General features: G+C 35.7%; 2 protein-coding genes across 2 annotated transcripts; both read left to right on the top strand.

The window, feature by feature from the left end:
• Positions 1 to 9864: 9864 nt before the first annotated feature.
• On the top strand, positions 9865 to 11490 carry LOC110729942. Its single transcript, XM_021909734.1, has 2 exons — positions 9865 to 10105; positions 10718 to 11490. Exons 1-2 carry the CDS (start codon positions 9865 to 9867, stop codon positions 11488 to 11490), a joined length of 1014 nt encoding a protein of 337 aa, XP_021765426.1.
• Positions 11491 to 17326: 5836 nt separating this feature from the next.
• On the top strand, positions 17327 to 22471 carry LOC110729941 (disease resistance protein RGA2-like). The gene is made up of 5 exons (XM_021909733.1): positions 17327 to 17404; positions 17513 to 17617; positions 17696 to 17837; positions 19223 to 21828; positions 21914 to 22471. Exons 1-5 carry the CDS (start codon positions 17327 to 17329, stop codon positions 22469 to 22471), a joined length of 3489 nt encoding a protein of 1162 aa, XP_021765425.1.
• Positions 22472 to 24849: the final 2378 nt, after the last annotated feature.

Below are 24849 nucleotides of genomic sequence, written 5' to 3'. Positions count from 1 at the left end.
GAGTACGGTTAATTAAATGAACAGCTGCGAAAAGCACATTCTTCCCAAAGATAAATTGGCAACTTTGCTTAAAATCGCAAGGCCCTTACTACATTTATTATGTGTTTATGTTTTCTTGCAACCCAACCATTTTGTTGTGGAGTCCCGACACAAGAGGAATAAAATAATCACGTAAACAATTAAATTGTATACCGTTATCACTTTGAACAATTTTAATAGTCTAGGAAAATTGACGTTCAACCATAAGAATAAAACCCATAAAAGTATGGAAAACCTCTGTTTTATCATCCAACAAATAAACCCACACAGCTCGGTAAAAATATCAACTATAGTTAAAAAATAACGAGCTCCACGAGAAGAAGGATTTCTATAAGAACCCATAAATCACAATGTAGTTTTTCAAAGATGCGACTTGCTCTATTGTCAATCGAATTAAATTTGTCTCTAAGGTGTTTAGCATGAAAACATATTTCACAATTTTTATTTAAACTACCCCAAAAATTAATGATAGGAGGAAGTAACTTTACTACATTTTCCGAAGGGTGTCGCATCCTTTTGTGCCATAGCTGCAAAGTTGAGGTAGCTCCTTAACTGAAACATGTTGCACTGAATTAGCTTCTCCGTAGTAGTAAAGTCCATCTTGTCTAACTCCTATTCCAATCAGATTCTCCGTTTGATCATGTATAGCACACATAGAAGAATTAAATTTAGCAATGCAATATAAATTATCATTTAATTGAGAAATTGAAAACAAATTACAACTTAATAGGCGAACATAAAGAACATGTTTAAGCACAACCGAGTCTGATAAGCAAACCAAACCCTCCTTCTTCGAAAATACGGTCTCACCATTAGGAAGACCAAGAGGGCAATACAAAAATAGGCGTGATATCAAACAACCAAGACTCGTCGCCGGTTACATGATGCATGGTCCTGGTATCTGTTAAGAGATAATCATATCTCCTTGTTAATAGCTGTAGTTATTTTTTTCCTTAATTATAGCCTCTGTTTTCATTCTTTATTGACTATTATTCACGGTCAATCATATTTTAGGTTGTTACTGATTTTTAGCCTTAATTGTAGGCTTTACCGTAGCTTAGTTTTCTTTGGTAGGTTATTTGCTTTCTCTATATATAGTTGTAAATACTTACTTTGTTATTCAATACAAAATGTATTCAAACTCTAATAGTATCAACAATCCGCCGATTAGTATTAAACTAACGATTCGATTTATTATTTTGCATCTTTGTATTTCCAATTAAATTTGCTATGACCTTCTTACTAGTGGTTTGTGTTTCCAGGTATCTTGTGGCAGTAGGTTGGAAATTACTTTCCATGGCTCCATTAGATTGTAGTAGAACGGACCACCAATCTAAATGGTTAATAATTTCGTAACAATTATTTACTTTGTGTCCTTGCTTAGCCTTCTTGCATTGCGGACAAACTAACAACGAAGAAATGAATTGTGGTGACTAGAGGTGTCAAAATCAACTCGATTCATAAAAAATCATTCATTTCAAACTATAACAGATTTGATTTGATCCGAAAAATTCAAGACCCAAATTCAATCTATAACTGACTTGAATTTAATCTGAATTTGATCCGATCTGAACTTAGTCCGACACCGATTTGGTCCGACCTAAACTCAACCCGAAACCAATTTGACCCGACTTGAACTTAAATCAAACCGATTTGACCCGACCTGAATAATACCCGATTCAATCTGATTTGTTTTGTCTAGAACTAATATAAACCCGACCCGATTTTACCCTAACCTGGTTTTAATCTGACATGATTTCAAACCAACCATACTTTTAAACACAAACTATTATTGACTTTTTTTTTTACTTAAACATAATTACATTGATCCATCTATACTCAAATGTTTTTTATTTATTTTATCAAAGTATTTATACTACTATACATACTAAAGAATAATAAGTTTTTTTTTTTTTTTTTTTTTTTTTTTCAATAAATAGGAATATTGACCTAGTTTAACAATGACTTTATTTGAATATTGAATTGGTCAACCCGACCAAAATTCAGCCAAACACGAAAAGGATCTAAATCAATCTTATCTTAATCAAATCGAAATTAATTGAATTAAAATGATCAGAACCAAAATCAAACCCGACCCTAAGTCATCCAATCCGAAATTAATCAGGCCAAACACATTTTGAACCCGATTTGAATTTTTTCGAATCGAATATGAACGACTCTTAACTTAACCCAACCCAAACCCGACTATAACTCGACAATTCTTGACCTGAAATTGACCTGACCCGAGGCGGATTAAAAGGGTAAGTTTGACCTGAACAGACCCGACCTACTGTGAGTCAATCCAAACTCCATCCGGTTATCCAAATTGACACCTCTAGATGACGGTGGGGGTGGTATTCTACCAGTAATATTATTATTAGTAAAAAATAACTTGTCTCCGTTACCATGTAAAATATATTTTGAGACATGAATGCTTGAATTGTATTAATGATATTGGCCAATATTTATATTCTACAAAAAAGAATCTAAACAATATAAAACTTTATCACACGTAAATTTTCTAACAATTATAGAATTTTCTAACAACAAAGCTACTGTATGTCATATCTAACAGGAACCATTATATCATATCGTAATTGGAAGGATGGTTCCTATAAAGATTCTATAATCTTTAGCTAAAGCTAAAGCTACTATAATCTTTATATTAATTCTAACCCAAGCTACTGTATGTCATATCTAACAGGAACCACAACATACAGTAATTGGAAGGATGCTTCTTGTTAGAATTAATATAAATATTTAGAAAATATTTGGGAAGATACATCTTTGAGATTAATTACTTAATTATAGGAGTTGATTAAGTTGTGTGATTATTGTATAAATCTATTGATTATATCATATTTTTAGATATTATCTTGTAAGCTTTTATGCTATTTTACCAAAACTTTAAATGATATCAGAGCCGAGTTGTTGACCCTTTTGGTTTTGATGGACAAACTGAGAAACTTGACTAATGAGCGTTTTAAGTCTTTGGTGATTAAAGGGTTCAAGCAAAGTTCGTTCCGGAGTAGGAACTTGATTCAAGGGATGCGGAGTAGCATTCTCTAAAAAGCCTCATGCAAATTTCACGTTCTAGTTTTAATTGTGAGCACTCAATAATATAAGTTTGGAAAGGAACTCAATGATTTATGTTAAAGACTACTGGAATAATAATTAGTTTTAAAAGATAATTTTTATTTAAGGAAAAGATAATTTATAAATGTTTTATCTAGTCTTCTATTTTCGAATAAAGATAATTAATCTTATTTAATTATCTTAGTTGTTTTTCAATAATTAATTAATTTATAAATTATCATTTCAAAATAAAATCTTTTCTTTAAATTCTTCTAAACAGAATATTTTAAAGAGTCAAACAAATCGTTTTGTTGTTGCATGAATATCTCAGTAAACGGTTTTCATGAGCTATTCTTTAGCAATTAGCTGTTAACGTGGATAATGGAGAAGTTTAAGAAACTTCCACTATCTTGATCACTGTCACAATTCTCCACTAATTGATAGTGGGTGTTGACTGTGTTAGTGGTTAGTGTGGAAGTTTAGGATTAAAATTCTCTATATAAACCACGTACATATTGATTGCAAAATACAACTCTTGAGCATTAAAATTCCAGTAGTAATCTTATAACATAAAGAGAGTTCTTGTCCTTCATTTATTCTTGAGTGTAATAGGTATTTGTAATTACAGATTTTATTCAAGTACTTTGGGGTTTGGGATTGTGAGTTTTTGTAAGGTGAGGTTAAGGAAGCTTCGTTGTTGAAGTCTTCTGTAAGAGTTGGGAACAAGTTCCTAATTTGTGGAACTTGTTAACGGGTTTGAATTTTCACTTGTAAAGAGTTTGATTACATAGTGAAAATTTGGAAAAGCCTATATCTTCTCTCGTCATTATTCTATTTAGTTAAATTCCGCAAAAAGTTTTTAGACTTCACCTCAAATACAATTCACCCCCCTCTTGTATTAGCCAGTTAGACTTTCTGTTAGTATCAGAGCAAGAACTCAGAAAACGCAGGCAACCCTGTTGAGCAAGTTCCTGGGAAAATGGCTTACACAGAGGAAAAGGAATTCGGGAGTACATCCATTCAAAGGCCTCCATACTTCAACGACAAATACTACTCTTATTGGAAGGATAAGATGGAAATCTTTGTCCAATCAGAGAACTATCAGGTATGGCGAATTATTCAAGTAGGAGATTACGAAATTACTAAAACAAACGCAAACAATGAGGTAATTCCTAAGCCTATGGATGAATATGAGAAAACTGATTTCGAAAAACTAGAATTGAATGCTACTGCCAAAAAGTTTTTAATTTGGGGACTTGGACCTGATGAACATACTCGTGTCAAAGGGTGCAAGTCCGCAAAGGAAATTTGGGATCTTCTGGAAGTTGCGCATGAAGGAACGTCAGATGTTAAACATTCCAAAATTGATATTCTTTTATCTCAGTATGAGCGCTTTGAAATGGGAAACAAAGAATCTATTAAAGACATGTTCACTCGATTTAAGAATATCACTAACGAACTAACGTGTCTTGGTAAGATAATTCCTATAGATGAGCAGGTTAGAAAGGTCTTAAGAAGTCTTCCAGAGAATGACAGATGGAGAGCAAAGGTTGCAGCTGTGCAGGAATCAAAACACTTCATCAAGTTCAATCTAGAACAGCTTGCGGGTTCCCTTATTACCCACGAGATCCAGTTGAACAACCGGACTCAAGAGACTGTCAAAAGTCAAGGGCTAGCACTAAATGCAAATGAAGAATCCGAAGAGAAGTCTGACATTGATGAAGAAGAAGCTGCAATGTTGGTGAGAAGGCTGAAAAAGTTCTACGTAACAACAAGTTTTCAGACAAGAAGAAAGGATACATTAAAAGAAATCAAGAGTCTAAAGCCAAGTCTTCTTGTCACAAATGTGGAAGCACCAACCACTTCATCAAAGAGTGTCCATTATGGGAATCTGAGAAAGGCAAGGGAAAAGAAGCTGATCAAAACAGAAACTCCAAGCCTAACTTTTCTAAATCAAATTTCAGGAAAGCTATGATTTCCACGTGGGGAGACTCAAGTTCCGAAGAAGAGGAACAGGAACACATTGATGATGAAGTAGCCAATCTCTGTCTAATGGCGAAGCATGATGATGAGGTAGTCATTCAACCTAGTTATTTGAAATCTCTCTCAAAGGATAAATTAATCTCTCTATTGTTAGAAACCTTAGATGATTATAAATAATTATGTGGAAAACTAAGGCAAGACAAAAAGGCAACTGGAATTTGTAGAGATCATGTTAAGTATCTAAATAGCTCAAGAAATGATCTTCAAGGCAGATTTTTTGAATTGTTAGATAAGAATATCATGCTAAAAGAATCCCTTGAAAAAGTCAAGAGTGAAAATATCATGCTAAATGTTGAATTGACTCAATATAAAATGCTGTGTACTAACATTGATTCTTGCAGGTCTACTGAAGTTCCTTTAATCATGTTCAATACTGAGTTAGAACATGTTAAGAAAGAATTAAAGGATACTAATGATAAAAATGAGAAACTAGAAAAGGACTTAGAAATTGCAAGAAAAAGTAGAAGTACTGCAAGCATGGGTGTTCCTAAGTGGGTACATGAAGCTCAAACAAAAATAACAGAAGGTCTAGGCTATGTCCATAAGAAGAAGTCCACTGGAAAGAAAAAGAAGTATGTGGACCTGCCTAGTGAGACTGTTTGTTCATTTTGTGGTAAAAAGGAACATCGTAGTGAAGAATGTACTAAGAAAGCATCTCAGTACAATAAAAATGTGAATTATGTTTGGCAGAAGAAATCTGATTTAAATGTGTCAACACAGGAACCCATGAATGAAAGGGTTCCTGCTACTAACCCTTAATTTTTTTTGCAGGTCGCAGTGAGGGGGAACAACTAGTGGTACCTCGATAGCGGTTGTTCTAAGCACATGACAGGAGATGAATCCAGATTTCTCTCACTGATGGCCTATATAGGAGGAACTGTGACCTTTGGAGACAATAAGAAAGGCAACATTGTTGCTGTTGGCAAAGTAGGAAGGTCAAGTTCCCATGCAATTGACAATGTATTTTTAGTCGAGGGTTTGAAGCATAGTCTGCTCAGCATTTCTCAATTCTGTGATAAAGGAAACTCTATAAGTTTTTCTTCTGAAAAATGCAGAATCATCAATAATAACACTGGAAAAATCGTTTTTGGAAGGAACTCGTAAAGGGAACACGTATACCGTGGACCTTTACAAAGTTCTAAAATACAATCTATCTTGTTTAAGTGTTATTGAGAATGATCCATTTCTATGGCATAAACGTTTTGGACATGCTAGTCTTTCACTGCTTGACAAATTAAGGTCAAAGGGCTTGGTAATCGGACTACCTTCTATCAAGTTCCTTAATGACAGAATTTGTGAAACCTGCAACAAAGGAAAGCATTTTCGATCATCGTTTAAATCAAAGAAAATGGTAAGCACCACAAAACCATTGGAACTTATTCATATGGATTTGTGTGGCCCCGTTATAATTCAAAGTAGAAGTGGAAAAAGATATGTCTTAGTTCTTGTGGATGATTACTCTAGATTTACGTGGGTCATATTCTTACATAGGAAAGATGAAACTTTTGATATGTTTATGACATTCTTGAAAAAGACACAAAAATCAATAGGTAATCAACTTATTCATATGAGAACTGACCATGGTACGGAATTCGAAAATTCCAAGTTTGATGAATTTTGTAGGGAAAAGGGAATAAGTCACAATTTCTCAGCACCAAGAACACCACAACAAAATGGTGTGGTTGAGAGAAAGAACCGAACATTGGAAGACATGGCAAGAACTATGCTAATAGCAAGTGGGCTTCCAAGGAACTTTTGGGCAGAAGCCGTCAACACAGCATGCTCTATCATCAACTGGGCCATGCTTAGACCAATGTTGGACAAGACACCTTATGAACTGTTAAAAGGGAGAAAACCTAATATTGCTCATTTAAGAGCCTTTGGATGCAAATTCTTTGTTCACAATAATGATAAAAGAAATCTTGGAAAATTTGATGAAAGAAGTGATGAAGAAGTCTTTTTAGGATATGCATCTAATAGTAAAGCTTATAGAGTTTACAATAAAAGAACTATGTGTGTAGAAGAAAGTATACATGTTATTTTTGATGAAACTAACAATTATGATTGTATACAGGAATATGAAGATGGAGATTTTGAAATTGGTCTCACTTGTTCAACAGACCAAGATGAAGAATTAATTCCCAGAAAGCAACCTACTCGAGTTACTGAAAATGCTGAACAGGAACATGCTGAAGTTCCAAATAATGCTGAAGCTCCTGTTCAAAATACAGAAGAAGCAGAAAACGTAGAAGGTGAAGCAAATGCAGAAGCAGAACACTATGAGGAAATGGAAGAAGGAGCAACTCAAAAGAACACTTTTATCCCAGCTCAATCATTCCAGCCAAAGCCATGGAAACATCAAAGGTCACACCCCCTGGATAAAATTATAAGTGACCTAAGCAAGGGAACTCCGACGAGATCCCAACTGAGAAACTTTTGTGCATTCAACGCCTTCTTGTCAACACTGGAACCTCGAAATCACAAGGAAGCCTTAGAAGATACTGACTGGATTGTAGCCATGCAAGAGAAACTCAATGAATTCAAAAGAAACAAAGTATGGCATCTTGAACCCAAACCAACAAATCAGAAAGTTATTGGTCTCAAATGGGTGTACAGGAATAAGCTAGATGAACACACAATTATGAGGAACAAGGCAAGATTGGTTGTCAAAGGCTACAACCAACAGTAAGGTATCGATTTTGAGGAGACTTTTGCTCCTGTAGCTAGATTAGAAGCAATTCGTATTTTAATTGCATTTGCTGCATTTATGGGTTTTAAACTTTATCAAATGGACGTTAAATGTGCTTTTTTAAATGGATTTTTAAAAGAAGACGTCTATGTTGAACAACCACCTGGATTTGAGGATCCAAACTTTCCAAACCATGTTTTTAAACTTGATAAAGCACTGTATGGATTAAAACAAGCTCCAAGAGCATGGTATGAAAGACTTTCTAAGTTCCTTTTACATAATGATTTCAAAAGAGGAAAAGTTGATAAAACTTTGTTTTTAAAATCAAAAGGAACTCATTTATTAGTTGTGCAAATTTATGTTGATGATATTATTTTTGGTGCAACTAATGAATCTTTGTGCAAGTACTTTGCTGATTTAATGAGAAGTGAGTTTGAGATGAGCATGATGGGGGAACTCAACTTCTTCCTTGGGCTCCAAATTAAACAAACTGACAAAGGAATACTGATTCATCAACAGAAATATGTAAAGGAATTATTGAAAAAATACAGTATGGAAAGCACAAAGATCAACCACACTCCCATGGGAACAACCACAAGGTTGGACCAAGACCCCAAGGGAACTCATGTGGACCAAACAAAATACAGAGGTATGATTGGTTCCTTGTTATATTTAGCTGCTAGTAGACCTGACATTTCTTTCAGTGTAGGTCTTTGTGCAAGATTTCAATCGGATCCAAAGGAATCGCATCTAACAGCCGTCAAAAGAATACTACGATACTTAAACGGGACAGAAGATTTGTGTCTGTTTTATCCAAAAAGTGATTTGTTTGACCTAAGAGGATATGCTGATGCTGATTATGCAGGACATTTAGTAAACCGTAAAAGCACATCAGGTATGGTCCAATTCTTAGGCTCTTGCATGGTTTCTTGGAGTTCTAAGAAACAAAACACTGTTGTTCTATCCACTGCTGAAGCAGAATATGTGGCTGCTGCTGCATGTTGCTCTCAATTGCTTTGGATAAAACAACAGTTGCGTGAATTTGGCATTGTTTTAGATTGCATTCCTATTCATTGTGATAATACAAGTGCCATTTGTATCTCTAAAGATCCAGTTCAACATTCTAAAGTCAAGCATATACATGTAAGGCATCACTTTTTGAAAGATAACGTTGAAAAGGGCTTAATTAGGCTAGGTTTTATTTCTACTGAATGTCAAATTGCTGATATATTGACTAAGCCTTTAAGCAGAGACAAGTTTGAAAAGATGCGTGTGGAATTGGGAATGCTACGGCTAAAGTGATTTTTGTTTGGAACCCCTAAGGTAAAATCGAGTTTAACTAACAATGCTATGCTCAATCTTGTGTGCATAACACAGCTGAAATTACCCAGGGGAAAGATTTGTGAAAGTATTGAAAAGTCACTCGTACATACTGTTAATATGTTAAATATTGAGCCATGCTGTTTCAAGTTCCCTTTCATTATCCTTTATACTCTGTATTATGATCACATAAATTATTTTCATAATTTACGATCAATCTGTATATATCTATTAACTTTATTTTATTTTTTATTTTTTTCCTTTTATTCCTTCCTTATTTTTATCTTTTATTTTATTCTTATCTTTCCTTCCTTATTTTTCTATGTTCTATTATGTTTTCTTATTCACAAAATTCAAAAATACAAAAAGATTTATTATTGTTTGTTATGAAAGATAAGGAGAATGTACATGAACAACTCCTTAACTTCCGTAATTTTTCTCTTTGTGTTCATTTAAATTGAATTAGATAAGTGCAATTAATTCACCCAATTAACTCCCACTATCTCTAAAACTACCCCACTACCTCACCATATTAACCGTCACTTTTCCTAACCCTTCCCCATTTAAACTATTCTTGTTTCAGACTCCACCCTCACCAATCACATCAAATTAACTTCTCCATAAACCCTCATCATAACCGGCTCACTCTCTCTCCTCACTATTCATCTTCTCCTTCCCTTTTACGCATCACCATAACAATGAAAACTAACCTCAACTCAACACTGAAACCACCAAAAGCACGAACCCCTCCATCCAAACCTCCATCCACTGACGGCTCACCTGAACCAGTCCCAATCGCCGTCGTTCACCCATCTGCTCCGCCAAAGAGGAAGGCTATAACCACGAAAGGAGGCGACAGGAAGAGGCGAAACTCTCAAAATTTTCCATCTTGGAACTACACTCACGGCTATCATATCAATTATGACTGGTGTACATCAAGTAAGTTCTCCGAATTCACCTCCTTAATTGATTATCAAGAATGGGTGCATTTGTTCCAAAATTGTTGTCACTATCCCCTTTATCCTAAGCTTCTGTTTGAGTTTAAAAACACTTTCAAACACAACAATGGTGTATGCACGGCTATAGTCAAAGATACTCATATTCAATTTGATGTTGCATACTTAGGGAATTTGTATCAAGTCCCCACCTCTGGCTATAGTTCGTACTTGAAGCATAAACAAATTGTGCAAATTGGGCATTATGATGAGAATAGAATAATCAAATTTATAGGTGGAAACCCGAAAAGCAAGACCTCACATCATAACATACTCTCTCCTCTTCACAAATTATTGTTCAATTTCACTTGGAGAGGTATTGTACCCCGTTTGCAAGAACGAAGCACAATATCTTTACTAGATGCAACTATCATCTTTTGCCTTGCTCGTAAAATAAAAATAAATTTTCCGAAATTGATGATTGAACATTTGCTCTTTTATGCTGTTAAAACGACTATTCCATATGGGTCTCTTCTTACTGTGTTGTTTAAGTCATTTGGGATTGATGTTGAGAGTGAGTCACCCACTTATATTAAACCTTAAAACATCCTTTCAGAACAATCTTTGCTTCGCCTGAGCCTTAAACTTGAGAGTGGGACAATTTCTTTCTTGTCTAGAGGTAGAGAGGAGAAAAATAGAGGGAAGGGAAAAACACAAGTTATAGAGGGAGATACAAGTGCATCAGAAGAGGAGGGAAGTGAATCAGAAGAAGAAGAGAGTAAAGAAAACAGTGAGGGAGACAAAGAAGAGGAAGAAATTTCTGAGGGGGAAGCACAGGAGGCAGAACCTGAGAAAGGAGAGGAGACTCAGAGTGAGAGGGAACCTAGTTCAGAGACTGAGAGTCTTGAATTCCCTTTTGTTCCTGTTTTTAAGGGGGAACTCAGAAGGAGTAAGAGGAAAATTGTCAAACCTACCGTTTCTACTCCAAAGCCTGTGATAATTGAAGACATTAGTTCTTCAGACCACTCTGACCCTGATTTTACCCCTACTCAAGTTCCTTTTGCTTCTGAGCCTTCTTCTATTCATAATTCCCCTCCAACACAAGATGACCCTTCTTCCATTCATGTTTCACCTCCAAAAAAAACTTCTCCTTCTCCAGCTTTTCCTCCATCACAGCCTACAGGCTTTGCTGCCTTCTCTGGAACAAATGTGTCTGTTTTTTTATCTTCAACAGGTGAAAGCATAGATGGAGAAGCTGACTACAATGGTCAGCAACAAGCTGGAGGACATGGCCAAGCAAATGACCTCTCTTCAAGGCCAGCTACAAGCTCTGGCAGAATCTCAGGCCACAGGCTTTGTAGGGGTGGAGGAGAAGCTTGTAAAGGCTGAAGGAAAGTTCACTGAAGGCAACAAGGAGATCTTGGAAACAATCATCAAAGTAGCTTTCGAGGAAGTAGAGGAAGACTCCCTTAATCCTACCAATCCAGTCCATGATCCAACTCACTCAGCAGCCTTTTAACACCTTGATTGCACTTTTTCTGATTTAATATTTTGAACACTTTTCTTTTGGTTTAGTATATTTTATTTGACTTTCGGTTTGTAAGCTATGTTTTGATACATTCTCTCTGTTCATTTTCATTTCCTTAATCGAAACTTGGCTCTTGTTTTACATATGACTGTGTGTGTTTGTTGATATTTTGATGCCTAACTTATTTTTGCCTTGCATTATTTGAGCTCACTATTCCCTACGTAGTCTAGTGGGAGTATAACAAAATATTTTTTCAATCTTTTGATAATGCCAAAAGGGGGAAAAGACAAACTTCATTGGCGGCTAAGGTGTTTACCAAGGAACTCACACATCGAAGGTATAAATGTTTTGCTAAGTTAAGTTAATTTAATAAAGTCTTAGTCCTAGTTAATTTTTTTTATTTGATTTGTTGAGTTAATAAAGTCCCTGTTAATTTTTGCTCAGTCTTTTTGGTTTACTTAAATAAAAACATTAAAGTATTTTTCTAAGTTCTTTAATTAATCTGTTTTTACAGATTTTCATGTTTTTTAAAATTTCTATTGCATGCTTGGACATTTTTTATTTACCAAAGTTTGTTAGTGTTTGTCATCATCAAAAAGGGGGAATTTGTTGACCCTTTTGGTTTTGATGGACAAACTGAGAAACTTGACTAATGAGCGTTTTAAGTCTTTGGTGATTAAAGGGTTCAAGCAAAGTTCGTTCCGGAGTAGGAACTTGATTCAAGGGATGCGGAGTAGCATTCTCTAAAAAGCCTCATGCAAATTTCACGTTCTAGTTTTAATTGTGAGCACTCAATAATATAAGTTTGGAAAGGAACTCAATGATTTATGTTAAAGACTACTGGAATAAAATTAGTTTTAAAAGATAATTTTTATTTAAGGAAAAGATAATTTATAAATATTTTATCTAGTCTTCTATTTTCGAATAAAGATAATTAATCTTATTTAATTATCTTAGTTGTTTTTCAATAATTAATTAATTTATAAATTATCTTTTCAAAATAAAATCTTTTCTTTAAATTCTTCTAAACAGAATATTTTAAAGAGTCAAACAAATCGTTTTGTTGTTGCATGAATATCTCAGTAAACGGTTTTCATGAGCTATTCTTTAGCAATTAGCTGTTAATGTGGATAATGGAGAAGTTTAAGAAACTTCCAATATCTTGATCACTGTCACAATTCTCCACTAATTGATAGTGGGTGTTGACTGTGTTAGTGGTTAGTGTGGAAGTTTAGGATTAAAATTCTCTATATAAACCAAGTATATTGATTGCAAAATACAACTCTTGAGCATTAAAATTCCAGTAGTAATCTTATAACATAAAGAGAGTTCTTGTCCTTCATTTATTCTTGAGTGTAATAGGTATTTGTAATTACAGATTGTATTCAAGTACTTTTGGGTTTGGGATTGTGAGTTTTTGTAAGGTGAGGTTAAGGAAGCTTCGCTGTTGAAGTCTTCTGTAAGAGTTGGGAACAAGTTCTTAATTTGTGGAACTTGTTAACGGGTTTGAATTTTCACTTGTAAAGAGTTTGATTACATAGTGGAAATTTGGAAAAGCCTATATCTTCTCTTGTCATTGTTCTATTTAGTTAAATTCCGCAAAAAGTTTTTAGACTTCACCTCAAATACAATTCACCCCCCCCTCTTGTATTAGCCAGTTAGACTTTCACGAGTTAATTCTAAATCATGAAAATGGTCAATTATCAAGAACAATCTAAAATTAACTTGACTACAACAGAGTTTGGAGCAAGGGATACGAGTAGCACAAATAATGACTATTCTCATGTTTTTTCAGAAGAATAATGGGAGGCTCTTGTGGGTCTTATTGGCAACACAAATTTTCACAATAATAGATTGAATGATAAGTTTGATACCAAGAGATAGATGGATCATCGACACCAGGGCATCTAGACATGTCACTTGTCATGATTCGTGGTTGTTTGATACTCACGAAGTAATACATTGTCCAGTTGGGCTGCTGAATGGTAAATCAGTGCTAGTAAGAGTAGCAACTAAGGAGGGTTTCATTCGTTTGTCAACAACAATTATTCTACAAAATGTTCTTTTTGTTCCACAATTGAGTTGTAATTTAGTTTTAGTTTCACAATTGATTGATGAAATGCAATGTACTGTCCAATTTAATTATTCTATGTGTGTTATACAAGGCCAGTCGAGGGAGTTCATTAGAACGAGTGTTAGGCAAGATGGACTATACTACTTCAATGACTCAACTTTAATACAACTTGTCTCAGTGAACGACTCTTATTCCACTTTAGAGTTGTGGCACAAAAGAATGGGGCATCCGTCAGAAAAGTGGTAAAGCTTCTTCCTCTGGTTGGTAATTGTAAGGGTAGTTTAAATAAAGCCTGCAAGGTTTGTTTTCGTGCTAAACACCCTCGAGACAATTTTTCTTTAAGTGAGAGTAAGGCATCCCGGATATTTGAGAAGATAAATTGTGATTTGTGGGGATCCTATAGGCATCCCTCTTCTTGTGGAGCTCGATACTATTGTAGATGACTTCTCTCGTGCCATTTGGGTTTATTTGCTCATCGATAAAAATGAAGTGTTTCGTATGTCTATGTCCTTTGTTGCAATGGTTGACCAACAATTTTCTCAAACAATTAAAGTGGTTCAAAGTGATAATGGAACTGAATTTAATTGTTTATTTGATTTTTTTTTTTTTTTTTTTTGCCATGGGTATTTTGTTCTAAACCTCATTTGTTGGTACTCCTCAACAACATGGGTAGGTTGGGAGAAAACACAAACATATCGTGAATGTGGGGACATTTTTGAGATTTCAAGCAAATTTGATTTATTTTTGGGGGAGAGTGTTATTGCTGTTGTTCAATTAGTCCTACTCTTTTTCCCTTGTTGAACAATAAAACCCCATATAAAATTTTATTTGGCACTTCTCCCTCTTATAACACCATTCGCACGTTCGGTCGTCTTTGTTATTCTCATAATATAAAAGCGAAAGGAGATAAATTTGCAAGTCGAAGCAGAAAGTGTGTTTTTGTTGGGTATCCCTTCGGAAAGAAAGGGTTGATCTTGATGCATAAGAATTTTTTCGTCTCTCGTGATGTGAAGATTTTTGAGGATGTGTTTCCTTTTCTTGACCCGAACTCATCGAATATACTTCCGGAAAACTTAATTCTAATTAATATGGAGGTGGACTATGATTTTGATGATTTCATTTCTTATAATTATGAAAACACACTAGAGGAATCAATAATTGTGCGTAATAATGCAGAAGAAGAGGTCGGTGGGCATAAGAGTAGATGTTGGAGGTGACGCCACTGCAGAGCCTGCTGCCACCTATGACACATCAGTAGACGCCACTGCCCAGCTCGGGCAGACCACACAAAGGCAATGCACCCACAGTCAGGCAGTAGGCTCCGCGGGTACCCCGCAGCGAACAGACGCTGCCACAGGGAGGTGCGGAGCAGCCTGCAACATCGTTCTCGTCTCCTGCAAGTAATACATAACAGCTCGATTCTTCACATATCATTGAGCTAGGCCGTGACATGAGGGATAAGATTCCGTCAGTTCTTTTACGCGACTATGTGACACACTCAATTTTTACATATGGTCCATCTTCTACATCTCCTAACACTTCGTCTCCAAAGCATCTCTTAGGCACTCCTTATCCTATAGCACATTATATAAATTATGATACTTATTCTTTGCATTACCGAAAGTTTATTGCAGCCATTACTTCTAATAAAGAGCCACGATCTTTTAGAGAGGTTATGAAAGATGTAGGTTGGAGAGAGTCAATGAAAAAGGAAATTCAGACACTAGAAAATAATGGCACATGGACTATGGAATATCTTCCTCCCGGTAAACGTGCTCTTAGTAGTCAATGAGTGTATCGGATCAAATATAATTTCAATGGAAGCATTGAACGGTTAAAATCCAGATTAGTTGTCTTCGACAACCATCAAAGGGAAGAGATTGATTACTCGGAAACATTTGCTCATGTGACTAAAATGGTTACTGTATGAGCCTTTCTTGCAATTGTAGCTTCTAAAAATTGGGTGCTACATTAGATGGATGTTTTAGGCGTCGTGTGAAGTGTACCTACATGTACATGTTGTGAGAATGCCGGCTATCGTAGGAAGTGGGATTCGACATTGTATGAAGAATGAAGGAAGTAGAGAGTCGCCAACAAGTTTTAGGAACTTGTAAACCGTTCATAAATTATGAAGATTACACCATATTTACAATCTATGAGATTGCTAACTCTACAGTGGTTGCGAACCATGACTGGCTTGGATATTCAGAGATGATGGTATGAAGTTGCGTTATGAAGCAAACCACGACATTTGTTAATCGCTTCCTAAATAACATGCAAACAATTTGTTTGATCCACTCCAAACTAGGATTAAGCTAAGTTGGTTGAATATCAATGCACAACTATTATTAATTACTACGAATCACGACCACTTGAATTAATAATAAGATTAAAAGGTACCAAAACCGGTTGTCCAAATTATCTTGTTAGGCGTGATTTTCAATTACATATTCTTGTAAAACATGCAAAATGGTGATTTCAAGCAAGCAATAAAGCATAAATATTAGAAGTAACATAGCCATGAGAACATCGTCATATCAATATCATTATTAGCAAGATCCTAGGCATGATACCAATAAGATTAATAAAATCCTAGCATGTTACTAATAATCAAACAAAACGTGTTATCTTAAGCATGCGATTCTAATAAAAATTCAAATCAATTATTAGAAGCACTTACTTCAAAGTCGAGACCTTTTTCTACAAAATAATAGAGCGTTAGTAACTTGAAGGCAAAATATAAATCAATTGAAACAAGTAATTAAATAATTAAAATTGAGATTGATGATCCAAACCTTCAGAAATTTCAAACCTTTCACATCTAGGTCTTAAACTTCGAGTATGGCTTAGGGACTTCGAAACACGTGAAGGAATAATCGTGAAAGTGTTTGATGCTTCAAAGATATCGTAACGGTGTTTGTGATGTGAATCTTGGAATATGAATTGGTGTTCTCGAATTAACAAATAGCCGGGTATTATAGGGGAAAAAGTGTCGTGGTCGAGAAGTTTGAGTTTAGATCAAAGCATGTGAAAAGTGAATTGCCACAAAACGGCAGGATATGTCACAAAACAGTGCAGATTATTGCGACACGTCAGCAGCGTCGTTTTGCGACAGAAACCGTATGTAAACTGGGAGAAATTATCCTACAAATGTGTCGCGCCACGTCAGCATGCACCGCAAAACGTTATGGCTTGCCGTTTTGCAGTAGCATTGCCATTTTGTGACAACCTCTACCGTTTTGCGACAGCGGCTAAATGATAGAATTTGCTCCTTGAAATAGTTTTTAGCCGACTTATGGTAAATTAATGTACGGAAAAGATTAATGACGGCTAATTAAAATCTCCTAATTCCTCTAGGATTAGTTTAGGGTTTAGGATGGTTTGGGTTTAGGATTAATTAATGAAAGGGCTTAATTAATGGATTGGGTTCAACATTAATTAAGGAAAAATGGTTGGGTTTGATGAATGGATTTGTGAAAGGAAATGAATTGGGCTGGAAAGGAATATTAATGTGATTATTCAACCCGCTGCGTGCGGCTACTCGACCAATATGATCGTAAAAGATTATACATCACCAGGTTTGGTGTTGGGGAGACATTTTTAGGTGTCTATAGATATACAAAATGCCTTTACACGGGGATCTTAATGAGGAGGTGTACATAAAATATCCGCCTAGCTTTGAATCATCTCACCCAAATAAGGTATGTCGCCTCCGTAAATCCTTTTATGGCCTAAAACAAGCACCTAGATGTTGTTTTCCAAACTTGTGTTTGCTTTGAAAGAGTATTGTTTTTTTCAACCGTATTCAGATAGATTATGCTCTATTCATTTTTACTAGCAGAGCTATACAGATAAATGTACTTGTTTATATTAATGATCTCATTATTTCTGGAAATAATTCCGCTGCATTAAGGGTATTCAAAGCATATCTCAGTGATTGTTTTTTTATGAGAGATTTTGGGTCTCTGATATATTTTTGAAGTTGCTCGTAGCTCTGTTGGTTTATTTTTGTGTTAATGGAAGTTGGATTGCTACGTGCTAAACTTGTTGATTATCCTATCGAACAAAACCACAAGCTTGGGTTAGCTAGTGGTGATATTCTTTCTGATCCCGAAATCTATCGAAGGCTTGTTGGTAAGCTCATTTATCTCGAAGTCACTCGACCGGATCTTGCTTATTCGGTTCATATCTTATCTCAATTTATGAAACAACCTCGAGCTAAACACTAGGAAGCGGCACTAAGGGTCGTATGATATTAGAGGGAATTCCTGGACAGGGAATTCTTATACGAGCTGATAGTGATTTTAACCCTGCAAAGTTGGTGTGATTCTAATTGGGCCGCGTGCCCCATTATGTGTAGATCATTAACTGGTTGGCTTGTGTTATTGGTCATTCCCCCATCTCATGGAAGACTAAGAAACAAAACATTGTTTCTCACTCTTCAGTAGAGGTAGAATATCGCTCGAGTCACTTGTGAATTAAAGTGGTTGAATGGTCTTTTATCAAGTTTGGTGTGCATCATCCAAAGGCTATTAAACTGTTTTGTGACAGTCAATCAACTTTCCATATTGTGGCTAAGAATCCTGTTTTCATGAACGATCAAAACATATACAAGTTGAGTGTCATTTTGTTCGTGATACTATAATTGATGGTTTGATTGATCCCTCCTATGTTCCTACAAATGCACAATTGGCCGATGTATTCACCAAGGCTCTCTCTCGGCAAGTCGCAGTTTGACTATTTACTTCACAAGTTGGGCATTTTCACTCCTCATGCTCCAACTTGAGGGGGGTGTTAGGATTATTATGAAGATTTAGAGAATATTTGGGAAGATACATCTTTGAGATTAATTACTTAATTATAGGAGTTGAATAAGTTGTGAGATTATTGTGTAAATCCTTTGATTCTATCATATTTTTAGATATTATCTTGTGTTATATATTGACTCAATCACTCAATCAATGAAAGAAGGCAAGCTTGTATGCCCTTTTATCAATACTTTACCGTTCCTCTGTCTCCAACTTGGAGTACTTTAGTATATTAATCTCATTAAATTAAGACCAAGACTTACAGATTAGTATGTCATTAACTTTTATACTACCAACTCCAACTTGGAGTACTTTAGTATATTAATTTCATTAAATCAAGACCAAGACTTACAGATTAGTATGTCATTAACTTTTATACTACCATGTCATTAACTTTTATACTACCAATAAGATGTACCAATATAAAATCAAATTTAGAGAAGAAAGTGGTGATTGATTGGTAGGAGAAAGAAAAACGGTACATGAGACCAACGGATAATTTTGAAAACATTAAAATAATGACAAATGTAGCCAAGAATAATAATTGAGATTTTTTTTTTTCGTTTTTGAGACAGATGAATATATATATATACGTGATCCAATTTGAAAATGAACCAAAATTAATGAAGTAATACGCAATAAACAAAGGTAGATTTACTAACAGTAGCTGGTTGAGCTCATTATATATACACTGGTAGATCTGAGTTGTAGTTCAGAAGCTCAAGGATGCTGTTTGTGATGCTGATGATTTGTTTGATGAAATACTTACAGTGGCTGCTCAGACTAAGGGCCGCTTCCAACGTAACAATAAACTTCCTGATAAGGTACGCGATTTCTTTTCTGATAGCAGAATGTCTCAGTGTGTTAAGAGTATAAGGAATCAGTTGGGTAACAGTAGTTGTACTTGTATTTGTCATGGTAATACTGGGTTTGAAGTTGATTATCAGCTTATTATGGGGGGTGAGTGTGACATTCGTTCTCGTATAAATGTCAGAAATAATGAGATTGTTGGGAGGAAGGATGACATGAATGCTGTAATAGATTTGCTGTTGTTGGATACTAATAATTTGAAAGATGATGTTTCTTTCATTACAATTGAGGGAGTTCGGGGAATGGGGAAAACCGCTCTTGCTCAACTTGTATATAATGATCAAAGGGTAAGAGATGAGTTTTCGTTGAGATTGTGGGTTCAAGTCTCAAATGGAGATGGAGGTAAACTCAACGCGAATGAGATTCTTGGGAAAATTTTAGAGGCTGCAGGACGGTTTTATACAGATACTGATGATTTATTGAGCATAGAACTTACAGAAGAGCTTAGAGGGAAGAAATACTTGATTGTTCTAGATGATGTTAGTGGTAAGGATCAAGAAGAGTGGGTTGCTTTAAGAAAGTTTTTAATGTTCAGTGTAGGGGGGAGTCGGATTATAGTTACTACATGCTCGAATGATACTACGAGGGCTATAAGGAGCGAACATACATATGAGTTGAAAGGTTTGTCCAAGGAGAATTCATGGCTTTTGTTAGAGATGACTTCTTTTGGGAAAGGGCAAAAACATGTAATCCACCCTGAATTAGCTGAAATAGTTGAAAAGTGTGAGGGGTTTCCTCCTGCTATAAAAGAGCTAGGTATTGTTATATTTAGTCAGGATATTAACAAATTGGGTTTGTCTGAAGAGCACGCATTAGCCACAAATGATGAAGATAATAGGACTCCATTGACACATAATCTTATCCCTAATAATCTAGAAACTCGATTGAAGAGTTGCTTGAGTTATTGTGCAATGTTCCCTAAGGATTTTATCATTGATAAAAAGATGTTGCTCGAGCTGTGGATGGCGCAAGGATATGTTGTGCCACTTGATGGTCAGAGCATGGTGGATGCTGCTGAAGAATACTTTTCAATATTGTTAATCAGATGTTTGCTGCAACCTGTGAAATTGGATGAATATGGCGAGGTTGTGTCTTGTAAAGTCCATAGTCTTTTAGATGTTGGAGCACAGGAGATATGTGTAGTGGATTCTACTGCAGATAATAACATGGTCGAGAATAATGTCCTACATTTACATCATATTGGAAGTGAATGTCGTGAAAGCTCTTTTCCTAAGAGTAGAATTCGTTCTTTTATTCATGGCATTTTTGATCGCTCATTTCCACCACTAGAAAATCTTGTATCAAGTTGGATGTGTCTAAGGGCAGTAGACTTGCATGAGTTAAACATTGATAGTTTGCCAGAATCGATAAGTAAATTATTGCATTTAAGGTATCTTGATCTCTCTCATAATCATCTTAGAAGACTTCCAAATTCAATCACTAAACTACACAACCTGCAAACTCTGAATCTAGATGGTTGCACTAATTTAGAACAGCTGCCATGGGATATATATAAACTGGTGAACCTTAGGAGCTTAAATATTAATTCCTGTGCGGTGTGGTCTATGCCTTTAGGCATGGATAAATTGACATGTCTTCATGTTCTCACTCACTTTCAAGTAGCAGAAGAGAGCGTAAGTGATGAGGAGGAAAGTTCGAGTGAAGATGACAGTTCAAATAGCGGTGAGCAAAATGTGGGCACGTTAAGAGATCTGAAAGCTCTCTCAAATCTAAGAGGCTCGATTAGCATCTCGATCCCTGCAGAGTATAAAGATGTCAACGACAATCAAATCCTTAAAGGAAGAGGAGGATATTTAGCGAGCATGGAACATCTTAAGGAAGTATCTATAAAGTTTCGAGGCCATGAGTATGGTGATGAACAAGCAATCAATCATGAAGATTTGCTAGAAAAATTACAGCCACATTCTAATCTCAAAGGGGTAGGATTGTGGTATTATCAAGGTACGAGTTTTACAAGGTGGATATCCAGTCTCCCAAACCTTATCAAGATAGAGATCGAATCTGCCATGGGGTTGCAACATCTCTCGTTGCTCAGCAAGCTGCAGTACCTGAAGTTGCTGAGAGTATCAAGTATGTACAATTTAGTTTATATGGAGGAAACAAATGGCAGAAGCAGCAGCAGTGATTTCACTTTCTTTCCCTCCCTCGAAGAGCTCAGCATAAGCTATAGTTCCATGCTGAAAGGGTGGTGGGAAGGTGATCAACATCAACAGCTTATTGCTGCGGATGGTAGCTGTTGGCAACCATCATTTAAGCGCCTTTTCAAATTGTCAATCTTGGAGTGCTCTAAACTAGAGTCATTTCCTCCATGTCCGGGGGTGAAAACACTGAGCTTGGGCAATCTTGATGAAAACTTCAAAATAATGGAGTTTAGGGATGTCGTCGATGATTACAATAATCATAATCGCCCTTCAGCACTGAGAAAGGTAAATGTTTTCGAGAATATTGGCTATCCTAAAGTCACTGTCAATGAGCTCTGTCACAAGCCTCAGCATAACATGGGATCATAAGGTGGAGAGATTATCCCAAGCTAAGGAGGCATTTAGAAGCTGCTCCTCTTCTTTGCGTAGGCTTACAATCCAAGGTTGTGAGAACTTGAGGAGTGTTTCTCAAGGGTTAGAGTACCTCACTGTCCTAGAGTCTCTTTCAGTAATTCAATGTCCAGTTTTAACCTTCTCCGAGGAGGATGACAGCAATGAAGACGATGGCATGCCTTGGAGAGCCCTTCATCAGAGCCTCCGTTCCTTAGAGCTTTGGGGAGTTGAAAGCATGAGCCTTCTTCCTAGTGGGATGCAGTACTTGTCCGCCCTTCAGGACCTCACCATTGAACGTTCTCAGGAATTTAAGGCTTTACCAGAATGGATAGGCTGTTTATCATCTCTCAAGTCCCTTCGGGTTAAGTGTTGTTTGGAGTTCGATTCATTGCCAGAAACAATGAGGAGCCTCACCAATCTGAAGCTACTTGATCTGAGTTATTGTAAGCAAGGCTTGAAGGAAAAATGTCAAAATCCAACTGGAAATGATTGGCCGAAGATTCAACACATATCCTCCATTATCATTTCTGAATGATCACCAAGAAAATAAATTCTCATTAGATTACATTCCTTGAGCACTAAACTGCAAATATATGGACTATGTCACATAGTAATGTTTCATTTTAAATTATTGCTTATTGTAATATTTCATATTCTAATTTGAAATAGCTCATGCTGTATTTGTCAATGTTGATGGTGCTCTTTCATGTACACAAAATTAATGGTTTTTATTGTATCTGTCTTCTGTAATGGCAATTAAGAGTGGCTTACTGACACTTTTATTACATAAAGTAGTTAAAATATCATACGTCCTAGATTTTTAGTAAAAAAAAAAACAGAATGTGTTTCTGTTTCATGATAATACAGGGGTTTGGTCAATTGATATCAAAACAAAGTAAATTTACTACTATATATTAGGCAGAACTTCTATACAGTATTTACCAAACATAAGGCCAGGTTTTTAAAATCTAAAATGCTAGAAGTGCATTTCGATAAACTTACGGAACAGAGCTAATTTCTAAGTTATCGAGTATGCTGACAAGTTGCAATAACATATTTAATAATTCTACAACAAATCTCAATAAAAAAAAAAAAAATCACATAAAATGTTTAATATTTAAATCGCACGCATATGACAATTATTTATGTATGGCAAAAAAGCAGTTATATGTATAAAGTTTCATTACATATTAAGAAAATTATCCAATAAAGAACTAAATTATACATGTTATTTTTGATGAAACTAACAATTATGATTGTATACAGGAATATGAAGATGGAGATTTTGAAATTGGTCTCACTTGTTCAACAGACCAAGATGAAGAATTAATTCCCAGAAAGCAACCTACTCGAGTTACTGAAAATGCTGAACAGGAACATGCTGAAGTTCCAAATAATGCTGAAGCTCCTGTTCAAAATACAGAAGAAGCAGAAAACGTAGAAGGTGAAGCAAATGCAGAAGCAGAACACTATGAGGAAATGGAAGAAGGAGCAACTCAAAAGAACACTTTTATCCCAGCTCAATCATTCCAGCCAAAGCCATGGAAACATCAAAGGTCACACCCCCTGGATAAAATTATAAGTGACCTAAGCAAGGGAACTCCGACGAGATCCCAACTGAGAAACTTTTGTGCATTCAACGCCTTCTTGTCAACACTGGAACCTCGAAATCACAAGGAAGCCTTAGAAGATACTGACTGGATTGTAGCCATGCAAGAGAAACTCAATGAATTCAAAAGAAACAAAGTATGGCATCTTGAACCCAAACCAACAAATCAGAAAGTTATTGGTCTCAAATGGGTGTACAGGAATAAGCTAGATGAACACACAATTATGAGGAACAAGGCAAGATTGGTTGTCAAAGGCTACAACCAACAGTAAGGTATCGATTTTGAGGAGACTTTTGCTCCTGTAGCTAGATTAGAAGCAATTCGTATTTTAATTGCATTTGCTGCATTTATGGGTTTTAAACTTTATCAAATGGACGTTAAATGTGCTTTTTTAAATGGATTTTTAAAAGAAGACGTCTATGTTGAACAACCACCTGGATTTGAGGATCCAAACTTTCCAAACCATGTTTTTAAACTTGATAAAGCACTGTATGGATTAAAACAAGCTCCAAGAGCATGGTATGAAAGACTTTCTAAGTTCCTTTTACATAATGATTTCAAAAGAGGAAAAGTTGATAAAACTTTGTTTTTAAAATCAAAAGGAACTCATTTATTAGTTGTGCAAATTTATGTTGATGATATTATTTTTGGTGCAACTAATGAATCTTTGTGCAAGTACTTTGCTGATTTAATGAGAAGTGAGTTTGAGATGAGCATGATGGGGGAACTCAACTTCTTCCTTGGGCTCCAAATTAAACAAACTGACAAAGGAATACTGATTCATCAACAGAAATATGTAAAGGAATTATTGAAAAAATACAGTATGGAAAGCACAAAGATCAACCACACTCCCATGGGAACAACCACAAGGTTGGACCAAGACCCCAAGGGAACTCATGTGGACCAAACAAAATACAGAGGTATGATTGGTTCCTTGTTATATTTAGCTGCTAGTAGACCTGACATTTCTTTCAGTGTAGGTCTTTGTGCAAGATTTCAATCGGATCCAAAGGAATCGCATCTAACAGCCGTCAAAAGAATACTACGATACTTAAACGGGACAGAAGATTTGTGTCTGTTTTATCCAAAAAGTGATTTGTTTGACCTAAGAGGATATGCTGATGCTGATTATGCAGGACATTTAGTAAACCGTAAAAGCACATCAGGTATGGTCCAATTCTTAGGCTCTTGCATGGTTTCTTGGAGTTCTAAGAAACAAAACACTGTTGTTCTATCCACTGCTGAAGCAGAATATGTGGCTGCTGCTGCATGTTGCTCTCAATTGCTTTGGATAAAACAACAG

Source organism: Chenopodium quinoa, unplaced genomic scaffold, assembly GCF_001683475.1.
Source record: "Chenopodium quinoa cultivar QQ74 unplaced genomic scaffold, ASM168347v1, whole genome shotgun sequence".
NCBI lineage: Eukaryota > Viridiplantae > Streptophyta > Magnoliopsida > Caryophyllales > Amaranthaceae > Chenopodium > Chenopodium quinoa.
Note: the sequence above shows the minus strand (reverse complement) of the source record. Positions and strands in the feature narration are given on the sequence as shown.

Bases quoted from the DNA above. Each gene is read 5' to 3' on its own strand.
- LOC110729942 (XM_021909734.1), top strand. From the start codon at position 9,865: ATGAAAACTAACCTCAACTCAACACTGAAACCACCAAAAGCACGAACC. The intron at 10,106-10,717 runs GTAAGTTCTCCG...ACATCCTTTCAG, and splicing joins TTATGACTGGTGTACATCAA to AACAATCTTTGCTTCGCCTG.
- LOC110729941 (XM_021909733.1), top strand. From the start codon at position 17,327: ATGCCTTTACACGGGGATCTTAATGAGGAGGTGTACATAAAATATCCG. The intron at 17,618-17,695 runs GTATTCAAAGCA...AGTTGCTCGTAG, and splicing joins ATAATTCCGCTGCATTAAGG to CTCTGTTGGTTTATTTTTGT. The intron at 21,829-21,913 runs GTAAATGTTTTC...TGGGATCATAAG, and splicing joins GCCCTTCAGCACTGAGAAAG to GTGGAGAGATTATCCCAAGC.